Source organism: Gallus gallus, chromosome 1, assembly GCF_016699485.2.
Source record: "Gallus gallus isolate bGalGal1 chromosome 1, bGalGal1.mat.broiler.GRCg7b, whole genome shotgun sequence".
In the NCBI taxonomy this organism is placed as follows: domain Eukaryota; kingdom Metazoa; phylum Chordata; class Aves; order Galliformes; family Phasianidae; genus Gallus; species Gallus gallus.
In genome coordinates, this window is record NC_052532.1 from 125832330 (window position 1) to 125859757 (window position 27428).

At 40.4% G+C, this 27428-nt stretch overlaps 1 protein-coding gene across 1 annotated transcript in view; it reads left to right on the forward strand.

Annotated features, from left to right (window-relative positions):
* The first annotated feature begins 2244 nt into the window (after positions 1-2244).
* The window catches only part of ANOS1 (anosmin 1), a 130691-nt gene continuing 105507 nt past the window's right edge, over positions 2245-27428 (forward strand). Inside the window, exon 1 of the mRNA NM_205424.2 lies at positions 2245-2593. Coding sequence (NP_990755.2) covers positions 2405-2593 — 189 coding nt within the window. The 5' untranslated portion in view covers positions 2245-2404. The remainder of the gene's footprint in view (positions 2594-27428) is intronic.

Genomic DNA, 27428 nt, shown 5'->3' on the forward strand with positions numbered 1-27428 from the left:
GCCCTCGCTTAAAAGAAATTCACAGGCTGCACTGATGATCTCTGTAACCGTGACCTTTCAAACGGAGGCAACTGAGTAAACTGTGTATTCACGAACTTTTACATTTTTTAAGGGCTTTATGCCCTTTGCTGCCAGGCTTTATAAAACAAAAGAAAAAGGATTTCTACCCTTTTACTTAAATCTGTAATAAACCAAATAAATTGCTTTGGCACTAACACTGTGGATATATCTATAGAACCATCTGCCCCCTCCAGATCTGTAGTCTGATTTATAGATGGTTATATATATATATATTTTTTTTTTCAGGCAGTTCATATTATCTGCTGAAATATGGCAAAAGTTGAAAGCATTTGGTGCATCTGTAAACACTATGAATCAGTCTTTTCCTGACTCAAGGCAAAAAGTTACAAAGAATTCAGTTAAGGCGTAATAAAATCTGTATGAAAGTTTGCTAGAAACTGTGAATTTCTGAATATTGAAGCCTGAATGGTCTCATCACTATTTGTCACAGTAGTGCTAGGACTGTGCTTTACTTCTGTGCTGTTCTATTATGTGGTTCCTTATTCTTTCCTAACACAGAGATGAGAAATTAGACTAAACTCATCAGCTGCTGCCAAGAGAGCCCTAACTGGTTTTCTAGGCAGCAAGAAATGAGTCTGAATTGGGACCGCTATTTCTGGCTCACCTACGACTTCAGCTCATTGAAAGCTGCAGGTGATCATTCCAGCTCCACAGATGAGGAAGACTTCTGCAGGTGTTGCTGAGGCAGTCTTCCTTGCTTCATTTCCAAAACAGCCTGCGGAGAATGCTCATGCAGTGCACGCAGTGGGGAGGTTTCTAAGCCAGGAAGTGGCAGGTGACCTCTTCTGGTTACTGTGCTCCCTCCAGCATGGAAGGACACAAACTGTCATTGCGATTTGTTAACACTTGCAGGAGTGAATGCAGCCTACTGGCTTCTCTCCAGCGCTTTCGAGTCAATTGACAAGAGAATTTAGCTCAGGCGCTGTGAGCTGCAAAGTAACATCTAAACTACATTTATTTCACTTCCAGTTACACCTTACCTTGCTCACGTAGCTTAACTGCTGATTTCTTATTCTAGATTTAACAGACACCGATTTTCTGTTTTATGCATACACATAGGTTTGTGGCAGGTATGAATACATATATGCTGGTAATCACTGGTAATCACAGTACATGCTTTACTTCACATTTGTGTACACTGCATCACAAGCTAAGAAAAGTTATAGCCGTGCAAAATTAGTACAAGACTGGTCAAAGACTGCTGCATTTTGATGAGATTTTAGGTGACTTTCCTAAAACACTCTTAGCTTACGCTAAAGCTTGTTTCATGCTGTGTTTAATACAGTGCTTGACAACCGCGTTACGCAATTATTTGTATTATAGTAGTATTATAGCTAGTACTATTAATGGCCACTACAACTACACTACAACACCTTGTGCTAGTACTATTAATGGCCACTACAACTAGCACCTTGTACCACATCTCCTGCAATGGCCTGAAGACTCACTTCAGCTTGCTCTCGGGGTTCTCAGGTTCAGGAGGCCCAAACCAGAGACGGCAGTGTGAGCAGACCCCGTTGCTCTCTCGCAGCACATACTTGCAGCGGGAGGAGTCCGTGCATTGTACGTGCAGGGAGGAATGCAGCGTGTAACCTCTGTGCTACATACCACCGCACGCAGGAGCTGAAGGAGCAGAAGGACCTGAGTTGCTGCGTACTGTGCGGGAGCCATTTTAAAGCCAAAGACGGTATTTTAACTTTGCAGCTGCTACCCAGAGGTGTTGGAAGGATGACTGGTACACTTGCATTCTTTAATCATTCTCTTCAGGAAAGCCTTTACGACTTCCACCTTGGGACAAACGCTCACCACGTTCTCCGTAAGCGCACCGCGCTTCAAAAAGTCATTTCACCGCGTCCTTGCCCGTCCCTGTATGTACCAGAGGGTGGGCCGGGGCTGGGCCGAGCAGCGGCGCGCTGCTACGGGTCGCTTCCCCGGCCCCTACGCGTGTGAGTACGTGTGTGTGAGGGCGCGGCGCGCGAATCCTGCCCGCCGGCTGCCCACAGGTGGCGGCGCGCAACGGGAACCCCGCTCCCAGCGGCCGACCTGCCCGCGGCCACACCGCCCGCCCGCCCCGGCGCTGCCGCTCGGCGCAGCCAATGGCGCGGCCGCTGTCAGCCTCGGCCCGCCCGCCGCCGAGCGGGGGAGGGCTGCGGGCCGAGGGGAGGGAGAGAAGGGGGTGAGGAGAGTTGAATGATTGAACTTTCTTGTTTAGTTTCTGCGGCGCGGAGCTGTCTGTCCCCAGTGCAGCCCGGCACCCGCCCGGCGAGCAGCAGCTCAGCCCGCAGCACCCGGCCGCCCTTCTGCCCTCCCCTCCCGCGGAGCGATGGTGCGGAGGGCGCCCGGCGCGTCCCTCGCCCTGCTCCTCTGGGTGACGGCCGTCAGCGGCAGCCCCGCCGGCCCGGGGGCCGCCACCGCCCGCAGGCAGGACGAGGCGTTCTCCACCGCCAGATGCACCTCCAGGTGCCTGAGCCTGCAGATCACCCGCATCTCCGCCTTCTTCAAGCATTTCCAGGTAGGGGCACGGCGCAGCGCGGGGACGCTCGGCCCCCGCTGCCCGCCCGGCGCGGCCTTAAGGATTGCCGGGGCCGGAACGCTCCGGGGCAAACTTCGGGACGGCTTTCGGTGGGACGGCGGCGGGCAGGTGGGCACGGCCCCGCGGCGTCGGTCCCTCCGTCGCTGGGAGGAGGCAGCGGCTCACCGGGCCGCCCGCGCTCCCGGCACGGCACGGCACACGCGTGTCAGCTGCCCGCGGGGCGGCGGGATGCGGGCCGGGCGCTCCGGCTCCTCGCAGGTGCCCTTGGAACACACGGGCGCGGTTCTGGCTAACGGAATGGGCGTGGGGTGGGGGAGAGCCTTGAAAGCTCCTAAAGCGACTATGGGAGGTGAGTGCCTGCCTGTTCTTCTCCATCCAATAAACGCCTTACCCGTCTTCCCTCCTTACCTGTTCTAAACTGTGCAAGCATTGAGCCAAAGGAATGACGGAAGCCCCCGGACCGGCTAGTGCTGCTCGCTCGGTAGCAGCCAGGTCCCTGTTGGGAAGGGTTCTTTAGCCCGTTGGGAAATAGCCGCCGCACCTTGGGGTAGCGCAGCCCTACATACAGCGCGCTCCTCACCTTCCCCGTGCGTCTCCGTGAATTAGAAACTGGAAGCCAGTGTTTTGGGGATAAAGTAGCTTTAAGGTGTTGGCACAAAAGGCTGTCGGGCGGGATACTTAAGGGTAAGCCGACGGCAGGAAAGAAAAAGCGTGGAAGGGGAGCTTAACGTGCTCGTTTCAGCCGTGCCTGTGGCTGGCTCCCAGCTGGACGGAGCGGGGACGCTCCCCTGGCGGAGGGACGCGCTGCCCGGGCTGAGGCTCCGCCGCAGCTCCGTCGCAGCTCCGCCGGGTCCGGGGCGGCGAAGCGCTCGCTGTCAGCGCGGGCCCCGCTTCGCGGCATCTCTTGGAAGCGGAGGGCTCGTTAAAATAGTTCATTATCTCGGGAGCGGTTATTGCGTTGTCAGGAGATTGTAACTTATTTGTTTTACTGTTTCAGTGGCTAACGAAGCGCTAACGAGGCAGTTTAGATCAAGCCTGTTCCTGGTGAAAGGCTTTTGCTTTGTATGTGCGTGTGTTTTCTTGGCGTGATTTCTTTTCTGACTTAAAACTGCTGACAGAATGCACAATAGTGATTACATTTTAATTAGCCAGGGTGAAATAAGCTGCAAATTACTAAGTTAGGACTTAATAACTGGCTGCTTTTTTGTAATCAGTGAAAATCTTGCAGTTTTAACCCCTACGTGCACATGGCAATTTAGATAAATTACCAGGGATTAAACTCTTGCAAGATATGAAACTGTAAATGTTTGGAAGATAAAGTGCTCTCGTTTATAGGAGTTAAGCTTTCCATTGTCCTCTAATGAAGGAAAGGAGGAGGGTTTTATAGTACAGGAAGCACTGGATGTTCTCGCAAGTTTTAGCACTTCCAAGAGTGCTAAAGGGTGTGATATTCCTCTTATTTTCTCTCCTCTTCCTCCTTTTAACACAGCCATCCTCCTGCCCCTCCGTTTTCATCTAAACTGGCAGCAGTCTCTGGAGTTCTGTTCATTGCTGAGATATCCACTTATCTTGTAATCTGATTCAACCTTTGAAGTGAACCAAACACCAGCTCCTCCAAACAGGATCAGAAAAGAATTGTACTATCCCACAGTTAGAAAAAAAAATTGAAAGAAGTGACCCACTCATTTCCCAGCACTGTTTTAGGTACCACCTCAATGGTGGGAGGTCATGGAGATAGCAAGCAGGTGCTTGCTGGAGGACTTCATCACATTTCAGAGAGTTCATGTCATGTGGTTCATGGTGCCAAAAGCACTTCAGTAATCTTCACAGAGAACGAGGGTGAGTAGTATCAACAGCAAATAATCATTTGCTTCTCTAACTGCTGATTGCCTTGTTTGAATGACCATTGATATTTTTCATTTTGTTCACAAGATTTTTTCATTATTTTTCCCCCTGCATTTTTCTTTACTATCTCTGTTTGAGAAGGTCGAGAGAGTTGTACTCTTAGTGTTTTTGTTATGTTTGGGAATTAGTTCTAAGCCCATTTTAAAGGTGCGTTCTCAGCAGGATATTATTTTAACCAAGACACAAGTCAAAGAACTGATTTTTGTTTTCCACGTAGTCTATTGGTGTGAGCTAGAAGAAGAATGGTTCACTTAAGTCTAAACTGTATGATCTTCAGAATGCCTGCTAAACAGGCACAGATGTTTGCTTTTTGCTATGCAGTTCCGAAGAGTTTTCCAGTTCTTGATAATTTGGAGAATTCTAGGCAGAGATCGCAACAAGGGACATATGTGATCAATATGGGAGATATCCCACTACATGGGTCATATATGTATGAAATACATGTACATATACATTATTTCTATGTCTGCATTAAATACATACGTTTTATGTTGTGTATGGGTATAGCCTATTCCGTCTGTGGTATTAGTTTTGATGAACTCGTCCCATTTTGAGGGAGCAGGCATGGCAACGGCCTCTAGCATTCCATTTTCAAGTTGAGTGAAAGCACAGTTTAGATTTTAACCTCTACTGCCTGTTTTTTTCAGCCAGATTCAGAAAACAGCTTGATTGAAAGTTTCATTTGTGAATAAGCTTGGGGTAAATGTCAGAGTAAGCTCATAGGCTAAATGTACAGTATGAAAATACTGTGGAAAAAGAGCAGTGTTTACTTGGACTCATGAGCTTGTGAATCTTTTATTTTAGTTGTCATATCTTACAGACCTCTCAAACGTCTTTCTGCTTTATACACCTCCAAATCCTCCTAGGGCTGCTCTCAAGCCATTCTCCACCTAACCTGTATCTGTGCTTGGGATTGCCCTGACCGAGGTGCAGGACCTTGCATTTGGCCTTGTTGAACTTCATGGTGTTGGCGTAAGCCCATCTCTCAAGCTTGTCCAGGTCCCTCTGGGTAGCATCCCTTCCCTCTAGCGTGTCAACTGCACCACTCATCTTGGTGTCTTCTGCAAACTTGCTGATGGTGCACTTCATCCCACTGTCCATGTCACCTACAAAGATGTTAAATAGGCTCAGGTAGTGGAGGTGGACATCTTGTGTGCCAAGTCAGGAGCCAAGAGCATAGCAGAACATAACGGGACAGAACTGCAGCAGCAAGAGGTTGTTGATAGTGGTTAGACTGGCCATGTGTGATGTGTGGAGTCACGGGAACAGGGAGAAGCCACAGCCACATGCCTGCAGAGTCACTGAGTAGGGTTCCAGCAGCACTTCTGGGAATTAGTTCAGTCTTTCTGAGCATGGTCATCTAGAACAAGGTGGCCAGGGCTAGCTCCAATCAGATTTTGAATATCTAAGAGGATGGCGACTCCATGACCTCTCTGAGCAGCCTCTTGTGTTCAACTTCACTGTAAAAAAGAAAAAAAAAAAAACAAAAAACCAACAAAAACTTCCCAATATTCAGAGAGAGAAGCTCCTGTGTTTCATTTTCCTCCAGTCCTGACACTGGGCATCGCTGAGAAGAGTTTATCTAGCTTTGTTCTCTTTATTCCCTTCCATCAGATAGTTATAAATGATGACGATAACCTCAGAATCTTTTCTATTGCAGGCACAACAAACCAAGCTCTCCCACTCTCTACTCTTGCAAGCGGTACTATAGTCCTTTAATCATACTGGGGCTTTGCTGGATACGCTCCACTAAGTCTGCATCTCTTGAGTACTGGGAAGCTTAGCACTAGATCAGAATAAGTAACTGTAACAGACAATAGGAGTAATTACATCTTAAAGATACAATGCTTTTAAATGCACTCCGTGTTATCAATTTCTTGTATTAGTTTATGTATGATCATAAATGGTCATTTATGGTTGTCCGTGCATTAAAAAGAAAATGCTAGTGCTAAATCCAAGCAGATGCTCTTTCCCCCTTAGTTTTTTAGATATCTGCATATCTCTGTAGTTTTGTTTTGGTAGTCTTCAGCTGTTAACTGAATCTTAGGCAAATATATTAATTTATTATTAAGAGGGAAATCCATATATATATCTGGAGATATATACACATATACTGTGACCCAGAATTGTTATTACCATTCATGAGGTATTGCTTTAAACTCACTAAGGTGGGCACTGATTAAAAATGTACCAACAAGTATGGATGAACTTGATCAAATATCTGTATTCATACCTAAGCTAAACTTTTTGAATACTAGATGAGGTCCAGTCTAACTTTTTTGTTGCAGTGTAGACATCCCTCAAATGGTAAGCCAGGTTTGTGATAAATGAAGGGAAATTATTGAGATTTTTCCCTCTTAACTGTGACAGTATAAATCTAGCAGTAGTGTGCTAAGAATTACAACTTAGTAAGTATCAAGCTAGATTGGTTTATACTAACTCAAAATTTGTTTTTGAAAGGATGGGAACATGTTCTTTTTAGATAGCAGTTCTTCAGGTTGCATAACTTGTAATGGCTATAAGAGAGAGCACTAAAGCCTTAAAAGTTTAAGTTGAATGACTGATAACTGTATAGTGTTAGGAGTTTGTTTTCCATGTTTCATATAGAGCATGGCCTATCAGAACAACTGAAGTTTTTGAGGGAAACCAGGCAATTCTTTTAAAGAAATAATTAAAAGTTCTCAGATTTTATACCTTCAAGCAAATAATGTGCAAGTAATTACCTCTCGATAGGCAATGCCAGATTTTACCTACAAGTCAGGCAGCTAGTTGTCTAAATGCCAGCACATCTGCCTTCAAATTGCTTGTAACTCTGAAGTGATTGCACCTGCAGAATCCTGCAATCAATTCCATATGGAAGCTGTAGGCCAAACTGAAAAATCTAGGGTTCATGTGTCTGTTTGTCCCTGATGCAGAGATTAAGATCATGAAGAAATCGCTCATTGTAACTGTCCTGAATAATTTGAAAACTTTAAATTACATAGGTCACTCTGAATGTAGTGGCTCCTATTTGTTTCTTATTGAACTACAACAGATACAAAAAGCACAATAACACTGTTTAAGAGAGCAAATTCTTAGCTACAAACACTATTTTTCGACATAGTCACTGCCATTAGCTATACAGTTTCTCCAGTGATGAACATGAGCCTGCGTGCTGTGCTTGTAAAAATCCATACCAGTGGAGGTGACCTACATTTTCAAAACTGTTATGACAGCATTGTTTTTAGGAAAATGTTGCCCACGCAGTCCATCTTGCATCATCCTGAACATATGGAAGTCAGAAGGCTCCAAATCTGATCTATGTGATGGTTGTGGTAGGACAATCCAGCTAAGATTGGTGATGCACTCCATGATCTTCAAGCTGGCATGGAACCTGGGTTATTGTGTTACGGAAGTTTTCTTCTCTGACCTGACTTGAATTTTGAGCCTTCAGCTTAGTCTGTGTTACAATATAGCTGTCAGAGGTTATGGTTTGTCCAGGAAATCCAGAAGGATCACCCCTTTCCTATCCCAGAAGACAGCACACATCACTTTACCTGCTGAGGGCTGTATCTGGAGCCTTTTCTTCAATGGGGAATTCACATTTTGCCAATTAATTGGCAGCTGTTTTGGCTTGTAGTAGTGTCACCAGACTTTGTCATCAGTAATGATGCAATCCAGGAAACTGTCACTTTCAGTTTTATATTCATATAATTGTAGAATGGTTTGGGTTGGAAGGGACATTTAAGATCATGTAGTTTCAACCCCCTACTGTAGGCTTGGACACCTTCCTCTAGACCAGGTTGCTCAAAGTCCCATCCAGCCTGGCTTTGAATGCTTCTAGGAAGGGGGTATTCAGAACCTTGCTGGGCAACCTGTTGCAGAGTCTCGCCACCCTCACAATAAAGAATATCTTCCAAGCATCTAGTCTAAATCTACCCTCTTTCACTTCAAAGCCATTTCCCCTCGTCCTGTTGCTACCTGCCCTTACAAAATGTTCCTCCCCAGCATTCCTGTAGGCCCCCTTCAGGTACTGGAAGGCCGCTTTGAGGTCTCTTTGGAGCCTTTTCTTCTCCAGGCTTAAGAGCCCTCTGCTCTCTCAGCCTGTCCTCACAGGGGAGGTACTCCAGCCCTCTGATCATCTTTGTGGCCCTCCTCTGGACCTGCTTCAGCAAATCCATGTCCTTCTTTTGTTTGGGCCTCCAGAAGTGGATGCAATACTCCAGGTGAAGTCTCACGAGAGCAGAGTAGAGGGGCAGAATCACCTCCCTTGACCTGCTGGTCACACTTTTCTTGATGCAACCCAGGATACAGTTGGCTTTCTGGGCTGCAGGCGCGCATTGCTGGCTCATGTTGAACTTTCATCAACTGACATCTCCAAATTCTCCTCAGGGCTGCTCTCAAGCCATTCTCCACCCAACCTGTATCTGTGCTTGGGATTGCCCTGACCTAGGTGCAGGACCTTGCATTTGGCCTTGCTGAACTTCATGGTGTTGGTGTAAGCCTATCTCTCAAGCTTGTCCAGGTCCCTCTGGATAGCATCCCTTCCCTCTAGCGTGTCAAATGCACCACTCAGCTTGGTGTCTTTTGCAAACTTGCTGATGGTGCACTTCATCCTACTGTCCATGTCACCTACAAAGATGTTAAGTAACACTGGTCCCAACACTTGTCTCTGAGGAATGCCACTTGTCACCAGTGTCCACTTGGATGTTGAGCTGTTGACTGCAACTTGGTTCATTGGGTCCTGACAATCTTGCATATGGGGTTCCTCCTGTTCCTGTGTGAGCATTTGTGAGATCTACCTGGTGTAAACTTTGTGATATTCCAAAGTCACTATTGTTTTCAACACTTTTAAGCAGATATTGAGCTCTGTACGCAGTTCCTTGATCAGAATTTGCTGATTTGTGCAGATGAGCTGATGGAGATGCCCTTAATTTTGTGGCTGTGCCTGGCCATCTTGAACATGGCTAGTTTTTCACATTGCAGTCATTGCTGCTGAAATGCACTACCCACCACCTCACTGTGCTCACATCCACTGTTTGGTCTCCATAAACTTTCAACAAGCATCAGTGAATGTCACTGGGTGTCATTTTTTCTGCATGGAGGAATTCAGTGACAAACCTTTGCTTCATCTGCATTTCCACGTTAGACACCATTTTGCCACACTGCTCCTCTGCTGCCATCTGTCACATGGAAACAAAGTGTAACATAATTGTGTATAGTGATAGGACAAGGAGCAATAGCCTAAAGCTTGAGCAGAGAAAGTTCCATACAAACATGAAGAAAAACTTTATGGTAACAGAGCTCTGGACAGGTTACCCAGGGAGGTTATGGAGTCTCTTATTATGGAGATATTTGAGATCCATCTGGACACTTACTGATGTGACCTATTGTAAGGAACCTGCTTTAGCAGCGGGGTTGGACTCAATTATCTGTTGAGGACCTTTCCAACCCCTGCAATTTTGTGATTCTGTGATGAAATATTGGCAGGAAGGTTTGGCCTCTACTGCAATACCACCAACATCCACCTCTGATGTGGGCCAATGTAATAAAATAGGAGACATTACTTTTGGAGCAGCTGTCATACTTCATAGAGTCTTTTGAAAATAGCTGCACTACTTTTGTAATGTGACTTAGTAGGCACATTGTCTTCTAATCATGGAGTGCTTATGTTTCAATTCACAGGCTGTCCAGGCACTGAGATGTAGGTCTTCCAGGACATGTTCGTAATCTTTTCTACATGTTACTACTTAAGAAATGCGTGTCATCTGCTTGTATTGCCATTTCAGTATTCATCTCCTTTCCAAAAATAGTCTTTGTGTTAAATAATTCTGACTTTCATATGTCCCTTTACAAGCACACAGCTGTTAATATTGTTCCACAGACAAATCTGAACATTTGCCGTTACTTTATGATTTTGTAAAAAAATTGTAGAACTGCAGATAATTCTTCTCTTTTTATTGTTCAGATGGCATATGGTCTGGATAATTATTCTGACATTTGGTATGCTCATATTATGGAGATCTGCCATCATGAACAAGAGATGCACAGATCTTCTAACATGATCTTATGTAAAGTTTTTGAAGACTAAATGTTCATTTTGAATAATGATGGCTACAGCAAGGGAAAACACCTACGCTATTCTAGGTGTTGAGAATCTGCATTGTGAAATTGGTTCCCAATTAGTCTTTGCAGTCACATCCTGATTGGGTGTATAACTTTTTCTCATGACCAAGCGCAAATCTCTTTGGCATTTGTGAAGGCTGTCACAGTCACTGTGAGCTTAAGGGTTATCGAGCCTGATCACTGCTATCTAGCAGTTTTGATTTCTCTAATTTGTTAATATAATTTTGAGTATTGTGTTTTGAGGTAGATGTTCTATGTGTAGAAAATATTGGCAAGGCATATTTTTAATGTCAAAGGTGTATGTTGGGGGAAAGGAGGTGTTACTTTTGAGAAGTATTAGAAAACTTCTGAAAGTAATTATTGGGATTTTTCCAAATACAAATCTTTTTCCCATTCCAACATATACTCGCTTAATACTGAAAGCAGTGAAAAAATATGAAAAGATAGGTTATAAACGAGGTGCTGTTCATAGTATTATTAAACTATTGTCTGCATATTAGTTGTCTCTGTTACTCTATTTAAGTGTATTTTGTTTAGTAAGTATCCTACAACAAAAATAACCCAATACATTCCTCAGACAACTTGGAAAACAGACTGATTTCCCAGATGCTGAACATTTGTCATTTTGCAAAGGGAAATTTCTTAAGACTAAGTTCTGAATTCGTGTGTATCTACAAATGGAGGTTATTATTCATTGCCTGGTCTGCGTCTCCATTAGCTGTTCTGTGTGACTTTTTGCTTTCTGTGATTGTCTGGGTTTGAGTACTTCTCTACTTTCTCTAAACAGAGGAAGTTCAACAATTTTGCATCTGTATTTTTAAAAATTAGAAGTACTATTAATAATCAAGACTATGATATAATAGAAAAGTTGTATTCAAAATGATGTTAAGTAATCAGTGCCTAGCAATTATAAACCTTGCACCGAAAGCTTTCTTGACTAGGAGTTTACACCAAGCATCTTCATTTTCTGATCTTTCTCATAGCTAAGCCTTATAGGGCCTTAAATCTCAAAAACCTTTGAAGTCTATGAAAAGCCTACTGTTGATTTCGGCTGGATCAGGTTCATGTATGAACACTGGACCTATGCAGCCTTTGTCAGCAAAGAAGAATGCTGTGAACTTGCTAGCCCAAATGTAGTTGTATCCCCTTTCTTTCTTTCTTTCTTTCTTTCTTTTTTTTTTTTTTTTTTGATCCTTTAATGTCCAAGAGATCACAGGATATGAAGGTGGAGAACTTGGGGTGTTGAAAGGTAAGAGGACCCTTAAAGCTTGAAAATAGACTGTGTTCATTTTCATCCACCAGAAAGAATACCAGATATTTCTAGATGTGGGGAACAATCTCTGCCTGAAGTTTATATAAAAATTTCCATTGACTTCTCTGAACTGTATTTGCATCAGTGTTTCTCTAGGCTGTCAAAGAGATTTGATGTCTAAATCATTTAAGCATATTTATTAATCAAAAACATAATACAGAAGGGCACCTACATCTTATACCCTTATAGACGCTGCATGTTTTTCATTTATTTATTTATTTTCCCTTGGTTTGTATTTTGTATTATCTTCTTTTAAAACAGAAGTGACTTGACTCAGTCTGCAAAAGGAGTAAATCCCCTGGCAGCAGCTGAGATTACTAATGGAAGTTATGGCCCAGAACTTGAAGGAGAAGCAAATGAAGAGACAGTCTCAAAAGGGAGAAAGCTGGATGAAGATGACCTCCAGTATGCATGCACTGGGGAAGACAAAGCTGGGAAAAGAAACTGTATCAGAATAGAGGGGATTGTAGACTTAACTGATTTATTGAGACTAAAGAGTAAATCAATTGAAACTAGGACTCAAAATAGGAAACTGCTCTGTCATGGATACAATGGGCATAGTAAGAATTGTTTGTTAATACTTCTAATTTCAGCTAATTCTGAGTTGCTTTGGTTTTATCTGATTTGAAAAGGCTAATTCTTTTTATTTGTAGTTTAGTAAAAATGTGGCTTGAGAATTGTTCAGTCTTCTTCAGGAAGAATGCTTACAGGCAACACCTCCAAGAAAATTCACCGTGAAGATCTACATAATTCATAGTGCTGTCATTTACTTGTCCAATACATGCAAATATTAAGTGTGTTCTAGACCAGGGATGCTCAGGTGCTCAGCCTGTCAGACAGCTGTGCTGACATGTGGCTAGCTTCTATTCACCTTGGTTTTGTCCAGTTCTTTTCTAAAAGTACCTTGGCAGAGTGAAGGCAGTTAAGCTATGTCTGGGTGATGGCAGTTTGCTTTCCTTTTTGTCTTTCCTAGATTCTTTAACCATGACCAATCACTCTGATGAATTGTGAGAAAAGAGGTACAAAGGAACAGGCTATTTCTGCTGTCTGAACAATTCCTGGTCTCTAAACATTATCACTTTACTCTGGAGAGCTTTCAGGAGCTTTCAGCCAGACAGGTTCTGTTGGTGGCAGCCTGTTCTCTTGAGTTAATCAATACTGTGATTTGCTTACATGTGTTTTGGATTAAACAATGATCCCAATTCTTCAGGGAAAACTTTGTATCTTTTTACATGTGTGCTCCATGCCTTTTCAGAAGTGCTGGATTTACTGCATTGCACATACATAGGAATTTTGGTCATGTGATGAGAGACGAGCTTTACGCATGGTATATTTCCATACATTAGACAAAGCTTGTTTGCCTCCCTAGGCATAATATTGGGCTGTGTCTACTGCAAAGTTCTTCTCTTCCTAGTCAGAAGTTTGACAAACTACTGCCACTGTAATTTCCCTACTGTCACATGTCAAACTGCACTCTTAGCCAAGGCAGTAAAGAGCTCATGCTTTTGCTGCCTGTGAAGGTTCCAGTCTAGCTGCTATGGATGTAACAAGATAATACGAGGCAAATAATGATTCCTTTAAAGTAGATGTCTTCTTTTCACAGAGCCAGAAACTAAAGTTAGTGGTGAAGAGTATAAAAGAATAATGTGCTCATTTGATACAGAGCAAGCATAGTTCGATTTTCCTTCTCATTCTTGGAATTTATAGGAATAGTTTTGTTTTTCTTCTTTATGGTTTACTCTTTGGGGGAGATATCTTTGCATTAACTTCTGTTTTAAAAAGAAAAGAAGAACATGCACTTCATACCCATGAACATGATTTCTCATCTCATGTTTTAAAGCATAGATATAGGGCTATACATCATCTGTGATGAATTGATGATGTTTTTTAACTGTTAATATCTTTGTACAACAAAAACATTCCAATCAGGCCTCTAGGCTTTTCTGATCTTAAGCACTATAAATTCATTTCTTAACCTCACTTGCCACAGGGCTTTGGATTTTGTTGGAATTTAGAACATGGATAGACAAATTTGTAAGGAAACAAGTAGCTGAAATCTGAGGATAGATAACAATAACAATAGAGTCCTAATACAGTTACTATTATTTTTTTCATAATTGATGTTCTCATATAGAAACTAATTCAATAAGGTATTGTGTTTTGTTTTTTTTTTCCCCAAGTAGATGAAGGTTATAACTCCTTTGAATACAATGCGATCATGTTACTGTGGAACTACAGCTAGATAAAAATGAATCACATCATTATCTGTTCCCATTTTTCTTAGTCATAAATAGTTTATATGTTGACATTTGATTAATATCTAGCAATTTTGGGTAGGGAAATGGATGTATTGAGCTTGAGGCTTCTTTCCCCTTTGGTCATTCTGGACCTGCAATAGTTGCAAAGAATGTTTGGCATTAAAAAGCTGTCAGAAAGAAGCAAAAATCATCCAATTATTGAGAGTATGACTCTCTTCATATAGTAGTTACTATCAGCTATAGGATGTTTGTCAGAATAAAGAAAGAAAGAGAATGTGATTTTTGCAACTAGTCACTTATTGTTGGATTCCAGTTATAAATTTGAATGAACAACGTGTAAGATGGTAAGCTTTTGTTAAATTTTATGAATTTTCCATCCAGTATCCTCATTGACCAACTGGAGTAGGAATGCATTTGATATTGCACATGCAGCATATTAGCTCATCTTGTGAAAAAAATTGCTTAAGCATAGATAAACACAAACATACATTTGAGAACTAGACAGAACTGAAGCCATAATTTCAGCAGCAATTATATTTAACAGAAACTAATAATTATTTCAAGCCTTCTTGAACCTTATTTTTCTCAAGTAGATAAAAAAGAGCACAGATGTGGACTAGACTTGAAAATTAAACCAAACTGTTTTCCAAGTTGTAGAATGAAATGAACATCTGGAGTTCTCTGAAGGATATGTTGGCTGCCTTTGTTTTAGGGTAGAAAGCATGACTCAATTTTAAAGACTAAAGATCTTTACACATTAATGTAGTGTAAGTTCCTGTATTTTCATTAGCTGGAGTTTTTTTTAGCTTTTTGAAAGATACTCATCAGCTCTTTCATTTATATGATTAGTAGTTTAATACAGAATTTTTCTGGAGCTTTCATTATTGGTCTAATATCTCTACAGTTGATGGTAATGTCTCTAGAGATTTGAGTGGAAACACTCTTAGACCAGTACAAAATGTATTGGAACTATCTGTTCAGAATTTATATATATATATATATATATATATAATTATATATTTGAGTCATAATATTTATATATATATATATTAAATTAAAATAAAAAATATTAAATTATATATATATATAAAGATATTTTCCAATATACTGTTTATATTAACTTGAATTTGTTAAATACCATCTTAATTAATCTTTACATCATCCTTTACAATTAACTGTGCTTGTAAATGCTACTATGCCATTAGGATAAAGTAAAAGTGAATTGCCAGCTATTTACTAGATGCAAAAACCCCTGACTTCAAGCAGAGATATTTTTAGAAATGATTCTTTCAGGTTGTATAAAAAGGTAGAGAGACATTTTGATGTAATCAGGGCTAAGGATATCACTAAAGACAGTACATGTTTTTTTTTTATCAAATATGATACTGCCCAGTTACTGATTGTTACTCTATATATCCAGGTGCCCTTAGGGTTTTCAAGGCATCCCTGTAAGCTTCATCAACAGACATAACTTGTCCTCTTAATAATAGCAGATGTCAAATTTTCATGCCCCTAAGATGCTTACTCATACCTCGTAGATCCATCTGGTATAGATCGAGCCTCAGTCAATTTGTTCTCATCCATGACCTTCCCACTGAGAAAGCAAATCGAGCAGAGCTCCTCAGTCCAATGAAAAACAAACCTGAATATTATCGACGTATTTATAGTACCACAACCCACTTCACTTCACTGTCTTTCCTAATTGCTTTACACAGGTGACAAGACTGGTAACAATGCAATAGGGATGGAATTCCTGAAGCATACCATCAGTATCTGGTTTCCAAGGGTGGAACAACTAGAATATGTCATTTTTGTGAGAAAAGATTGTTTAAGATTAAGAAAGAGAAAAAAAAATAATAGAGAAAGTCTACTGATAAGTCAAGATGTTGATAACTGATATTAATCTCAGCTGTAGATGCTTCAGCTTGTAATAAGTGGACATTATTATTTTCTTTTCCTTTGTAGTCTTTTGTTTAGATTGAAGACACAAAACAAAATCTTAAACTTCAGAACTACTCTGCTCCTACCAGTGGAATTTTCTCAAAAATTCTATGTCTAATTGTCTACATTGACTGGACTCTTTAAAATATCGTGGCTTGGAACTTATGCTGAGTTTTGATACCTCTCACGTTACGAGCTTTTCAGTAACTTCAACACAAATTAAGCTGTCTAAATTTTAAACTCTTTCACCTAATGCCAGATATGTCTGAAACATGATATACTTGTCAGGAAACGATTGCTATGCATAGCAGCTATATCTCTGGCAACCAGACGTGTGTCAATGACAAATACTTCAGTCCTGTCTTGAAGAGAGATTTATTTTCTTTTCATGGTATGTCTTCATTAGCTAGTTATCAGACTGTATTTTTGAAAACAGGCACATGAAAGGCCTTTCTGTTTATGGAAAGGTTTATCACAATACAGTGTGGCAACTTAGAACTTCCACTGAAAATTGTCACTGCTGAGAGATACAGTTAATATCCCTGTAGCCCAGGCGATATGAATAGTTGTAGTGTCTTATATCTTTCTCAAGTAATAACATTTCATGTTCAATTCCTCTCCTTTTCATCTGTCCTTTTTCCCCACAATTTAAGATTGGTTGCAGGATGCTGTAGAAGACTGGACTGTAGCAATTGTGTACGTATCAAATGGCATACAGTTCTTAACAATCTGGAAAAAGCTCCTAAGTAGAAGAAATGAATTGTATCCATTGCAATGTGAATTAAGTTCTACTCTTCTCTCAGGAGCGTATTACGTCTGTGCAGGGTAGAAGGGTCCCGGCTAGGATCAAGTGGAAAGGGAAAGACTCATATATCCCACCCTACTGTGTGTAACTTCACACGATGCCTGTTTTTCATCCATTGTCAACACAATGCCATTGCAACCTTTGTTGTTCTGGGAGCCTTTGCAGCTCCTTCAAAGAGCGTGCGAGTAAAAATGTGGTCTGTGCACAAATATGAACAAGATTTAAAGGACTGGGAACTGGTGAGAGACAGCAGCACTCAACTAAAGACAGGAGAAAGGGGTCATAGCTTCCCTTTTGTTAAATGATGAAATAAGGAGAGGGACATTCATCATCTGGTGTGATATGTAGCTGCGACTGGCATCCACTTTGTTATTGGCTTAATAATGTGGTAGTGTGGGTTGCTTCCTGCACATCTGAGAGCTGAATTGGGAAGGGACTGGCTGAGGGCCAAAGCAATAGAAGCTGTAGAGAGATGAGCGTGATTAGTAGCTGGGTTATGCTATATATATGAGATAATAAAGTTGTGGGCTAATTAAACTACACCCATTACATTTTGCCTGTCTTCCTGTAATGCCTACAGTCAAGGCAGACATACTGAAAAACTGCAACAATTAAAACATGTCTAGGAAATAGGACTTCTTCCTGAAATGCTGCTTTAACTGTTGTGGTGAAAGCTGATTTTTTGTGTGGCTGACATATGTTTCTTTGAATTACTGCTTTCTGAGCATATGTTAACACTATTATCTTGCTTTTCACTCAGATTGAAGATAGGCTGTACTGTGTGCAAGTCCAAGAGATATTTTCATTTGGGCTGTTCTTTCCTGGATGACTGCAGAATACTTGTCCAAATGTCACTAGGAAATCCCAGGTCTGGTGAAGTGCATCTCACTTACTGAGCCTGATCTTTTATAGACAGCAGGGAAAAAAACAACCAAGACTGTTTAATATAACTGTTAGATGTACAACAACTGTGCTGATTTTGACACTTGTTACTTTTGAGAGCATTGCTATGCTGTAACAGTCTTTTGAAATGGGATTTTTGTACAGCAAAATTTATTTATAAATATATGTGGATCTTTGGAACTACCAATGTGTAATTGTAGTCAAGATTTTAGACTGCATATTTAATCTTTATGATCATTACTTGCACTATTTTCTTAGTGCTGAGATTACACTTTTCTGCACATTTTTGCAATATTGAAAGAACTTGGGACATTGAAGCAAAGTGTGTATTTTGGTAATTATGTTTGTTGAGCCTATTCCATTTCACAATTTAAAAAGGAGAAATTTTATAGTAATATATCAAGATAATTAGAATAGCATAGGGGATATTTGTCACAAATTCTTTCTATTGAGAAAGATAGTATATGAAATTTATTTTTCTTCTAAATAGAAATAGGTACATTTGCCAGCTTCTAGTTGATATAGCTACCAATTCATATTTGAAATATTTAGCATGTTGGAAACTATTAATAAGGGAAGACAAATAAAGTAAATCCTGACATTTATCATGTTAATTTCATATGATTGTATCAGAAATGATTGGTAGGTTAAGTACAACAGTGTGAGTATAAGATTTGATACTGACTGTGATTTGAGTCATAGTAAAGTGAGTACCAAAGAACTATCAATTTTGGTAATTTTTGTGTTAATGTATTTTTGTCAAAGACATAAGCATTAATGATGTTCCTCACATATGTATCAGAACAGAATATGTGAAAATGCAGAAAAATATCCCCTGGTCAGTATGTAGTACAATGCATTTAGCAGTTTTATGATCAGAAATGGCTTAATGACAGTACAATCTGCATGGAGTATCCCATGTTCTTATACAGTTAAACTATTTATGTTAAACATTTTAGATGATCTAACAATATGTGTTTTTTACCCTTTTATTTATTCTTATTTTCTTCAGTATGTAAGACACCAGAACCCTTACCCCATTGCAAATCCAGAAAGGAATGGTGGGTGCTCTGAATGGCCATGAAATAAAATGGCTTATGAGGAAAATCTAGTCTAGAAGGAACAACTGAAATATTTCTCTGCTGTGTTTGTGGGAGCTGTTAGACATCTCTGAAACTTCTACACATGTTTTTTAATGTGAATCAGAGTGTGTGTTTGGAATGAGACCCTTGAGTTACTTTATTATATTTTCAACACCGTGGACCAACTTGAGAGTTCATGCAGTAGGATTCTTCGGGATGAACGTTCCTGGAAGATGTGATCTTTGGGAACTTAATGTGCTGTAACAGTTAATGGGCACCGACTCCATAGGACCAGACTACTCTGAAGGATAAGGAATCTTGGCATACATCTAGTGCAGGCATTAGATCTGTCAACACCAGTTGCTTTGCTCAATGGATATGCTGCGGTTCACTCTAATTCCTAGTGTGGAGACGCCCTTGTGTATTTGTAGCTGACCCTGGAATGATCACCTGGTCAGCAGTGCAGGTGAATGAAGCCTGTAAGTATACTACATCACATACTTTTGGGAATCACCCTGCTACCTAATAATCTAACAGAATAGTCATAAGTTAGCATTTATACACATTTCTGAAACCTGGAATATTACTACTTTTTTTGGTAAATCATTCATATTTTCTCAAATTTTCTCTGTTTCTGAAATGTACGTAAATAGGTCATAAACATCTACATTTTTAGAGTCTGTTTTGTTATTTTTAAGTGCTTATTTCCCATCAGCATACACTTTTGTTATCATTTCATTTGTGTAGCAAAATCTACTTTATGACATGTTAGAAAGGTCACACTAAGAAATGTGTTGGAAGGGTGGGGGTTTTGAAGTAGAGCATAGAAACAATTAGTTGATGAGACATCTTTTATGTTGCCTATTCATGCTTTAGATTAGCTATTGTTCATCTCAACTGGATTACTTAACCTCAAGAAATGTGTGCAAGATTTGGCCCAAAGTGTATGTCTTACTGTGAGATTCTGTATTTAATCCTAAAGTCTTCAAGTTAGTGTCAGTGTTTTTAATTCCTCCTACTGCTTAGTGAAGTTTATTTCATCCTGGCTTCCTTTGTAAATTGATATAAACTTTTGATATATAGAATAAAACTTCAGCTGAGATCAGTCTTAGAAGTGGTAACAGTGAAGTCTGTGAAACCACAAGAAGGCAGTCATAACTCACAAGTGAGACACAAGGATTCTTATGGCTGGTTTGTTTTTACAGCTTGTGTTTATTTAGTCGTTTTTCTATCCATTTGAGAAGGCACTACTGTAAAAAGAGAAATGGTGTTGCATACTGAAGGTACAAATTAAAATAAAAGATCAAAACAAAATCAGTAGTTTTCAAAATTACTGATCTCTTGCTGTTTCATTGGTAATGACCTTTGGATTTTGATTGCTGTCTTTTGTCATCAGGAACCTAATGACGATAGCTCTACAACAAATGCTGTTGTGTCTCACAGTTTAGGTGGTGGTTGCTGATTTTACTCAATAGTTTTTGTAATTACTCAGATCTTAACTTTTTTTACTTTTCTTTTTTTCTTTGTGTTTTCCTTTTGGCGCATATAAAGTTGTGACTTTACATATTTCAATGTAAAATTTTATGAGTACATTCTGTAATACATACAACAATTAAAGATGACTTTGAGGAACTGTTTGGAAAACATCAGTGCAATGTTAAGTTCAGTACAGTTCTGTTCATCTCCACACATCCACAAGAGGAACCCACCATATCATTGTGATCAGACCTACTGCATTACATGTTTGTGGCATCAGTGTAAATCCAAAAGAAAACATAAGACTAATGCTGCTGATACTGTGATTAAATTGTTGGTGATATGCATTTGCTGGTGGTAAATGCAGATGTTTAAAATTAGGCTGCAGTGTTACTCAAGCTGTTATCCATAATAATTTAACTTTGGTTTGTCTTTACAAACTACAGTTATGTCATCAGAATCAACTATTAGGCAGATCAGTTTTATAACCATTTCTTACATTCAGTCACCTCTTTAACTTAATTACTTTGGGTTAACCATTAACCAACATTTACTTTTCTACAGTTTAAGTACAGAAATGGATTCTGCTAAGTAGGATGTATGTTTTGTTTACTGTGAGTGACCATGGTAACTAGGTACAGTAACAGAAAGACTCCACGTATTTGTTCCAAAATACATTCTTCTGTTCGTTGGTTTATTTAAAGAAAAAAAAAAGAAAGAAGGAAAGAAAGAAAAAGGGTTACATCTATTGTATGCGCTAGTAGGATGGCAGAGGAATGTACATAGTTAAGGTTCATTTGTTATATCTATACAAGTTTTAATATAAAACCTCACTGTAAAGTTATTCAAGTACCTGATTGTAGTATGTTAAACAACATGTTCTCTTACTTTAGTGTCCCATTAAGTGATTTTTTTTCTTTACTTTGATAGGTCTTACATTTTTTGTTGTTTTATGTGGTTTGGATGATCTTTATTTGGTTTTATTGTTGCAATTTTAACCTTTGCTTTTGTTAGCGAGATGAAGGAATATTTCTTACACATCAGGGAAAAATGAAGGTTGCTATAGATTCCAGCCTACAGTCTCCTGCTGCTAGCCTCAGCAAGGACAACTGCCTCATGGGACCAAGGAACTGAAGATTTCCCCAGTGCAGACAGTGCTTTCTTCAAGGGGACAGCCCCTGTCTGCCCGCCCAGGATGGACAGTGTCAGGTGTAGATGACAAGCACAGCACTGAGCCACAGCCAGGCTGGGGCTGCATTCTGAGAAAAAAGAAGACTGGGATGAAGATGAAGCCTAAGCACAGGGACCAAGTCCAGCTGGGGGGAAGAGCCAGAGATGAGCTGCAGTGTGCATCCAGGATGCATTACCAACTAAATAGATGTGATATGCGTCCATGAGGCAGAGCTAGAGCCAGGCACACCTGTAGCTCAGCCTACTACTTGTTTTGTACTACCTGGAGCTTTCTAGTAGTGGCTGTAGTTGCCACATGACTTAATATAGCTTAGAGGTGATAAAAGTAACTGACCAAGGTCTAATCATTTTCTATGAGGGTGGAATGAAGCATCTCACTGAAATGATTATAGTGGAAACAGTTGCTATATATGCAAATGCCAGTGCTGTTTATCTAAGAGTGAGAAATGGTCCTGCTCAGTAATGTTCACTTTATAATTTTTTGGTTCTTGCTTTATACAATTTAATTTCTTATTAGAACCATTACAAAGCAAGATAAATGCCTTGCTAGGGATTAAATTTTTCCTTAAGGCATAATTTACAACAAAATGAGAAGTTTTATAAAAGGAACAAAATGTATGCATTTCAGTTGTTTGTATGAAGGTTCATAGAACATATCTTCCCTTGCTGGAAGCCAAGGAACTATAATATTTCTGAGATTCTGTTGTGGATGGTATCATCGAATACTAATCCTTTTCTCTCCATAACTTCCCCAGTGGATGATCTTCAAACTTGCTTTATAGGGGGGAAATATTTAGAAGTGAAGAAACTAAAACATATTTGCATAAATTGTCCTTTAAGTAGCAATCTTGCTTTCCGGAGGCAGACCTTGTAATTGGGCTTTATGATTTTGCTCATTTGCTTATTTCTACAAGGTGGTTTAGTTTCTCTGGTCAGGTTTCAGTCTTGCCTCAAACATGTTGAAAAGTAATTTCAAAGGGCATAAGGGCTTAAATTTATTCTGAATTGGTAAGACACTTCTGTGGCAAGTTTTCTAGCTGTTACATAAGAAGGTATGCTCTTTTCATTTCTCAGCCAAGTTTCCAAAGAAAAATGTGAGCCGGTTATTTGTATGCAAAAAGATAATTAAAATACCAGAGCCCAGGAGAGATGCGTGGGGCTCTGGTTCCCCTTTTTGTATATTTACTTGAAGTTCACTTTTATGCTCAAGAGAAATGCCTTGAGAAAGAACATTTTCTTTGGGATTTGCTATCTTCTGGGTTTGGTACCTCTTCTTATTAAGTATTCAGGCTTTTCTGAAATGCATTCCTAGGTGAGTGCTTTGGCATTTTGTATATTAAAAGTCTAATTTGAGTTTGTCTAATTTGAATTTGAATTCTATACCTTTTTTTTTTCACACATTAGAGTTGAACGTAGGAACACACAGCACTGCCACTGATAAGTCCTTATATTAACTTTTGTCTTAGTAGACATGGAGGCAGGAAATGTATATGAGGCACAGTATAAGGGAAATTTTAACAAAGACTGATTCTTCATTGCCTCACTAACATGTAGGGTTTTTTTTACTAGATGCTGCACAACTTTGCTTTTTTTCAAGGCAAGAGAGGACATAGAACACAGGTTTCTACCTTAACTATTCAGGGCATTTGCTTACCGGGGAAAAGCAAGCATATACTTATGCTTGCTGAAATGAAGCCCACTCAGACTGTTTAGAGATACCTATTAATCAATTTATTTGCAAGTAGAATTGTGAAATCATTTAGATTGGAAAAGACCCTTAAGATCATAAAATCTAACCATCAGCCTAACACTACCAAGTCCATCAATAAACCATGATCACATGTCTCTTAAATACCTCCAGGGTTGGGGACTCCACTACGTCTTTGAACAGGCAATTACAATGAAAAAATTATTTGAAACGTCCAATCTAAACCTCCCATGGTGCAACTTAAGGCTGTTTCCTTGTGTGCTGTCATTTGTCACTGGAGAAAAGAGACTGACACCTTCCTTGCTGCGACTTCCTTTCAGGTAGTTGTGGAGAGCAATGATGTCTCCCCTGGTCCTTCTCTTCTGCAGACCAAACAACCCCAGTTCCTTCAGCCACTGTTCATTTGTTTTGTTTTCTTGTCTTGTCACCAGCTACATACACTTTTTGCACCCACTTGAGAAGCTCAGTATCCTTCTAGTGAGGGCCCGAAACTGAACAAAATATTTGATGTGTGATCTCAACAGCACTGAATATGGAGAGACAGTTCCTTCCTTAGTCCTGCTGGCCGTACTATCTCAGATGCAGGCCAGAGTGGCACTGTTCTTCTTGGCTACCTGGGCACACTGCTGGTTCATGTTCAGCTGGCTGTCAGCCAGACCCTTTAAGTCCTTTTTACCTGGCAACTAACCAGCTGCTCTTTCCCTCTACTGCTGCATTGGCTTTTATGGCCCAGGTACTTGTGGTCTGTGTTTTCATGGAAAGTTTGAATGATAAATTTTGTAATATTTGTCTGACTTTTTCCCCCCCCCTTTGTTTTTGTAATCGCTTGAGCACAGAGGCATGTATTTGCTGACTTCTGGAGAGGTTTTCTTCCTGCTGGGAGCCTTCATCTGGGACATTAGGAAGAGGCTACTGGGTGTGATAAAGCTAAAGGACTACTCTCTACCCCAGCTCTTTCAAGCAGAGTCACAGTAGGCTACAATTAGGAAATTACAAAATATTTAAAAAGACTTACTTTCCCTTGGGATGATACTGAAAGTACTAGGAGGACAGGTGGTGTTCTCAGTCCTTCTGGCTGGGGACAGGTAGAAGGAAGAGAATGGACCAGTTATATGAATGACTGCATGGATAGTATCGTGCTCAGGATTTCAGATACTGTCATCTTGAATGGACCTTCAAGAGACTGAGCATGTTGACATCTGATGGGATGCAACTGACCAGGAGGGGCAAGAATGTACTGAGAAGGAAGCTTGGCTGATCATCAGAGCTTTAAACTAGATTTGATGGGAGAAGGGAAAGTACTTCTAAGTGGCAGAAAAGGGCTGAGGAGCACTGTCACTTTAGGAAGCAGCAGAGGAAGGCCTCAAATTTGCCACAGAGGAATCTGGGAGGACTCCTCCAAGAGGGTAGTGATGCCAGTAACCCAGATGAAGTGCTTCTACACCAATGCATGCAGCATGGGAAAGAAGGAGGACTAATTAGAAACCATGCCGCAATTAGAAAACTGTGATTTCATTGCTTTTGCAGAAACGTGGTGGGATAGATTGCACAATGGGAATACTACATTTGAAGGCTTCAAGCTTTTTAGAAGGGATAGGCAAGGCAGGAGGGACATGGAAGTTATCCTCAAGTTAAAAAGTAAGTAGATTGCAAGGAACTGCCTTTGAGAAACAGGCGTGATCAGGTTGATCATGCGGGTTAAAATTAGAGACAAAATCAGTGAAGTACAGCTGGTGGTCAGGGTTTTCTACAGACAACCTAATCAAGGGTAACCTGTTTTCAAGGCCTTTTTGCTTCAGCTACAAGAGGCATCGTGCTTGCAGGCTCTCATCTTGATGGGAGATTTCACCTACCCCGATGCCTGCTGGGAAGAGAACATAGTGGTCTGCAAACAATCCAGGAGGCTTCTGGAGTTGGTTGAGGATAGCTTCCTTGTCCAGGTATTGGGCAGACCAAACAGAGGAGAAATGTAACTGGACCCAGTGCTCACCTACGCAGAGGAGATCATTAAAGATATTAAGATTAGAGGTAGTCTGGGTCGTACCCTGGTTGAGTTTGTGATCTCAAGAAATATGTGCTTGGCAAAGAGCAGAATCAGGACTCTAAACTTCAGGCAAATGAAGTTTTGGCTGTTTATGAGTGCCCCTGGGAAACTACTTAGGGACATAGGAATGGGACAGAGCTGACAGCTCTCTAAGCACTTTTCTGAGAGCACAAGAGTTCTCCATCCCCCAGCATAAGAAATCAAGCAGAGGAGGTGGGAAACCAACATGACTGAGCAAGGCTCTGCTGGTCAAACTGAGAGAAAGGAAGGAACAGTACAGGCACTGGAAGCAGGAACATGTGGCCTACGAAGAACACAGGGATGCTGTCTGGACATACAGAGATGGGATTGGGAAAACCAAGGCATGGATGGAACTGCAGTTGGTGAGGTATGTGAAAAATAACAAGGAGTTGAACAGGTACGCTGGTCAGAAGAGCCAGGACAAGGAGAGCGTATCTCCTCTGATAAATTAGAATGAAGAACTGGTTTCAAGAAACACAGAGAAGGCTAAGGCATTCAGCAGATTCTTTGCTTCAGTCTTCACTGGCTTCCCTTCAATTGTCACATACCTGAACCTCCAGGCAGGGACTAAGGAAATAAAATCCCTTCCATTATAAGAGCAGAGCAAGTCAGAAACTACTTCATGAGGGTGAATGTGTACAAGTCTATGAGGCTGGATGACGTGCATTCCAGGGTCCTGAAGAAACTGGCTGATATGGTTACCAAGCTGCTCGCCATCATATTTGAAAATTCATGACTGTCAGGGAAAGTCCCTGGTGACTGGAAAAAGAGAAATATCACTCTCATTTTTAAGAAAGTGAGAAAGGAAGACCAAGGAAAATAGAGGTCAGTGATCCTCACATCAGTGCCTGGGAAGATCACAGAGCAGATTCTCCTGGAGTTATGTTAAGGCATATGCAAGTTGAGGAGGTGATCCAGGGCTGAGTGAGGGAACTGAGGATTTTTTGGATGCAAAATGCTCTAGATAAAATACAAGATTTCCGATACTTTGAAATTAGACTTTCTGCCAGGTATACTGGATTAAAAACAGGAAAAATAAAACAAAAGAGTGAACATTTGTGTAACTTGGGTTATCTATTTATCTATAATGTCCCAGGCACTGGAATGGGCTGCCCAGAAAGGTGGTGGAGTCACTGAGCCTGGTGTTGTTCGAAGAGCGTTTGGATGTTATGTTGAGGGACATGGTTTAGCGAGAACCATTGGTGAAGGGCGAATGGTTGGACTGGATGATCCTGTGGGTCTTTTCCAACCTTAGCGATTCTGTGATTCTATTTGCTAAGATGGAGAGTAAAGAGTGTTCTTGCCTCCTCTCATATCCTGTGGTTCAAAGCAAGCCTGTAGAACTCATGTTCACCTTGTACAGTGAAAAATCATTCCTATGTTAGTTTTTATGAAATTAAGGTTGTTAAAAGGTACTTTAATGTTTTGCTAAACTTACATTTTAATTCAAGTAATAATAGTTTTTAGTGAAGAATTGAGAACATTTCTAAACATTTTACATTATGAAGAAGGAGAGCCACGCATCTGGACATTTACTGCATTTATTATCTCAAGTAACAGATGTAATTCAAAAGCAGGAGTGCTTTTTCTAGTTCAGTGGAAAGCAGTAGCATAACTGAAATAAAGTGGTGAGCTACTACTAATCTGTTATTGCAATCAGCTACTTCTGTCACATTTTATATGAAGAAGAAAGGGAGGATAAATTGGAAGCAGCACGTAAAATATTGTTTTAACATTACTGTTGGCTAGATCTGTAAGTGGAGATAATAAATCCTCATATGGCATTGAGGATAATACTAAAGTATTCCCACTAGTGTATGTTATTTACGGCTGTTCTAAAGTTTTATTTCTTCTATGTATGTCTCTCTTTTTGAAGGGGTTGGACCTGCCATGTTGCTCATAGCTAACTATTCTTATGTTAACAAATCTCAATTTTAGCTAAATTCTATGGTAATGTCAGAAAAAAAAGTGGTATTCTAAAATCAAATAGTGATTGCATAGTAAACTGCTGGGATCATAAAACTAAACAAATGTTCATAAAATATTGAAATTAAATTGTATGA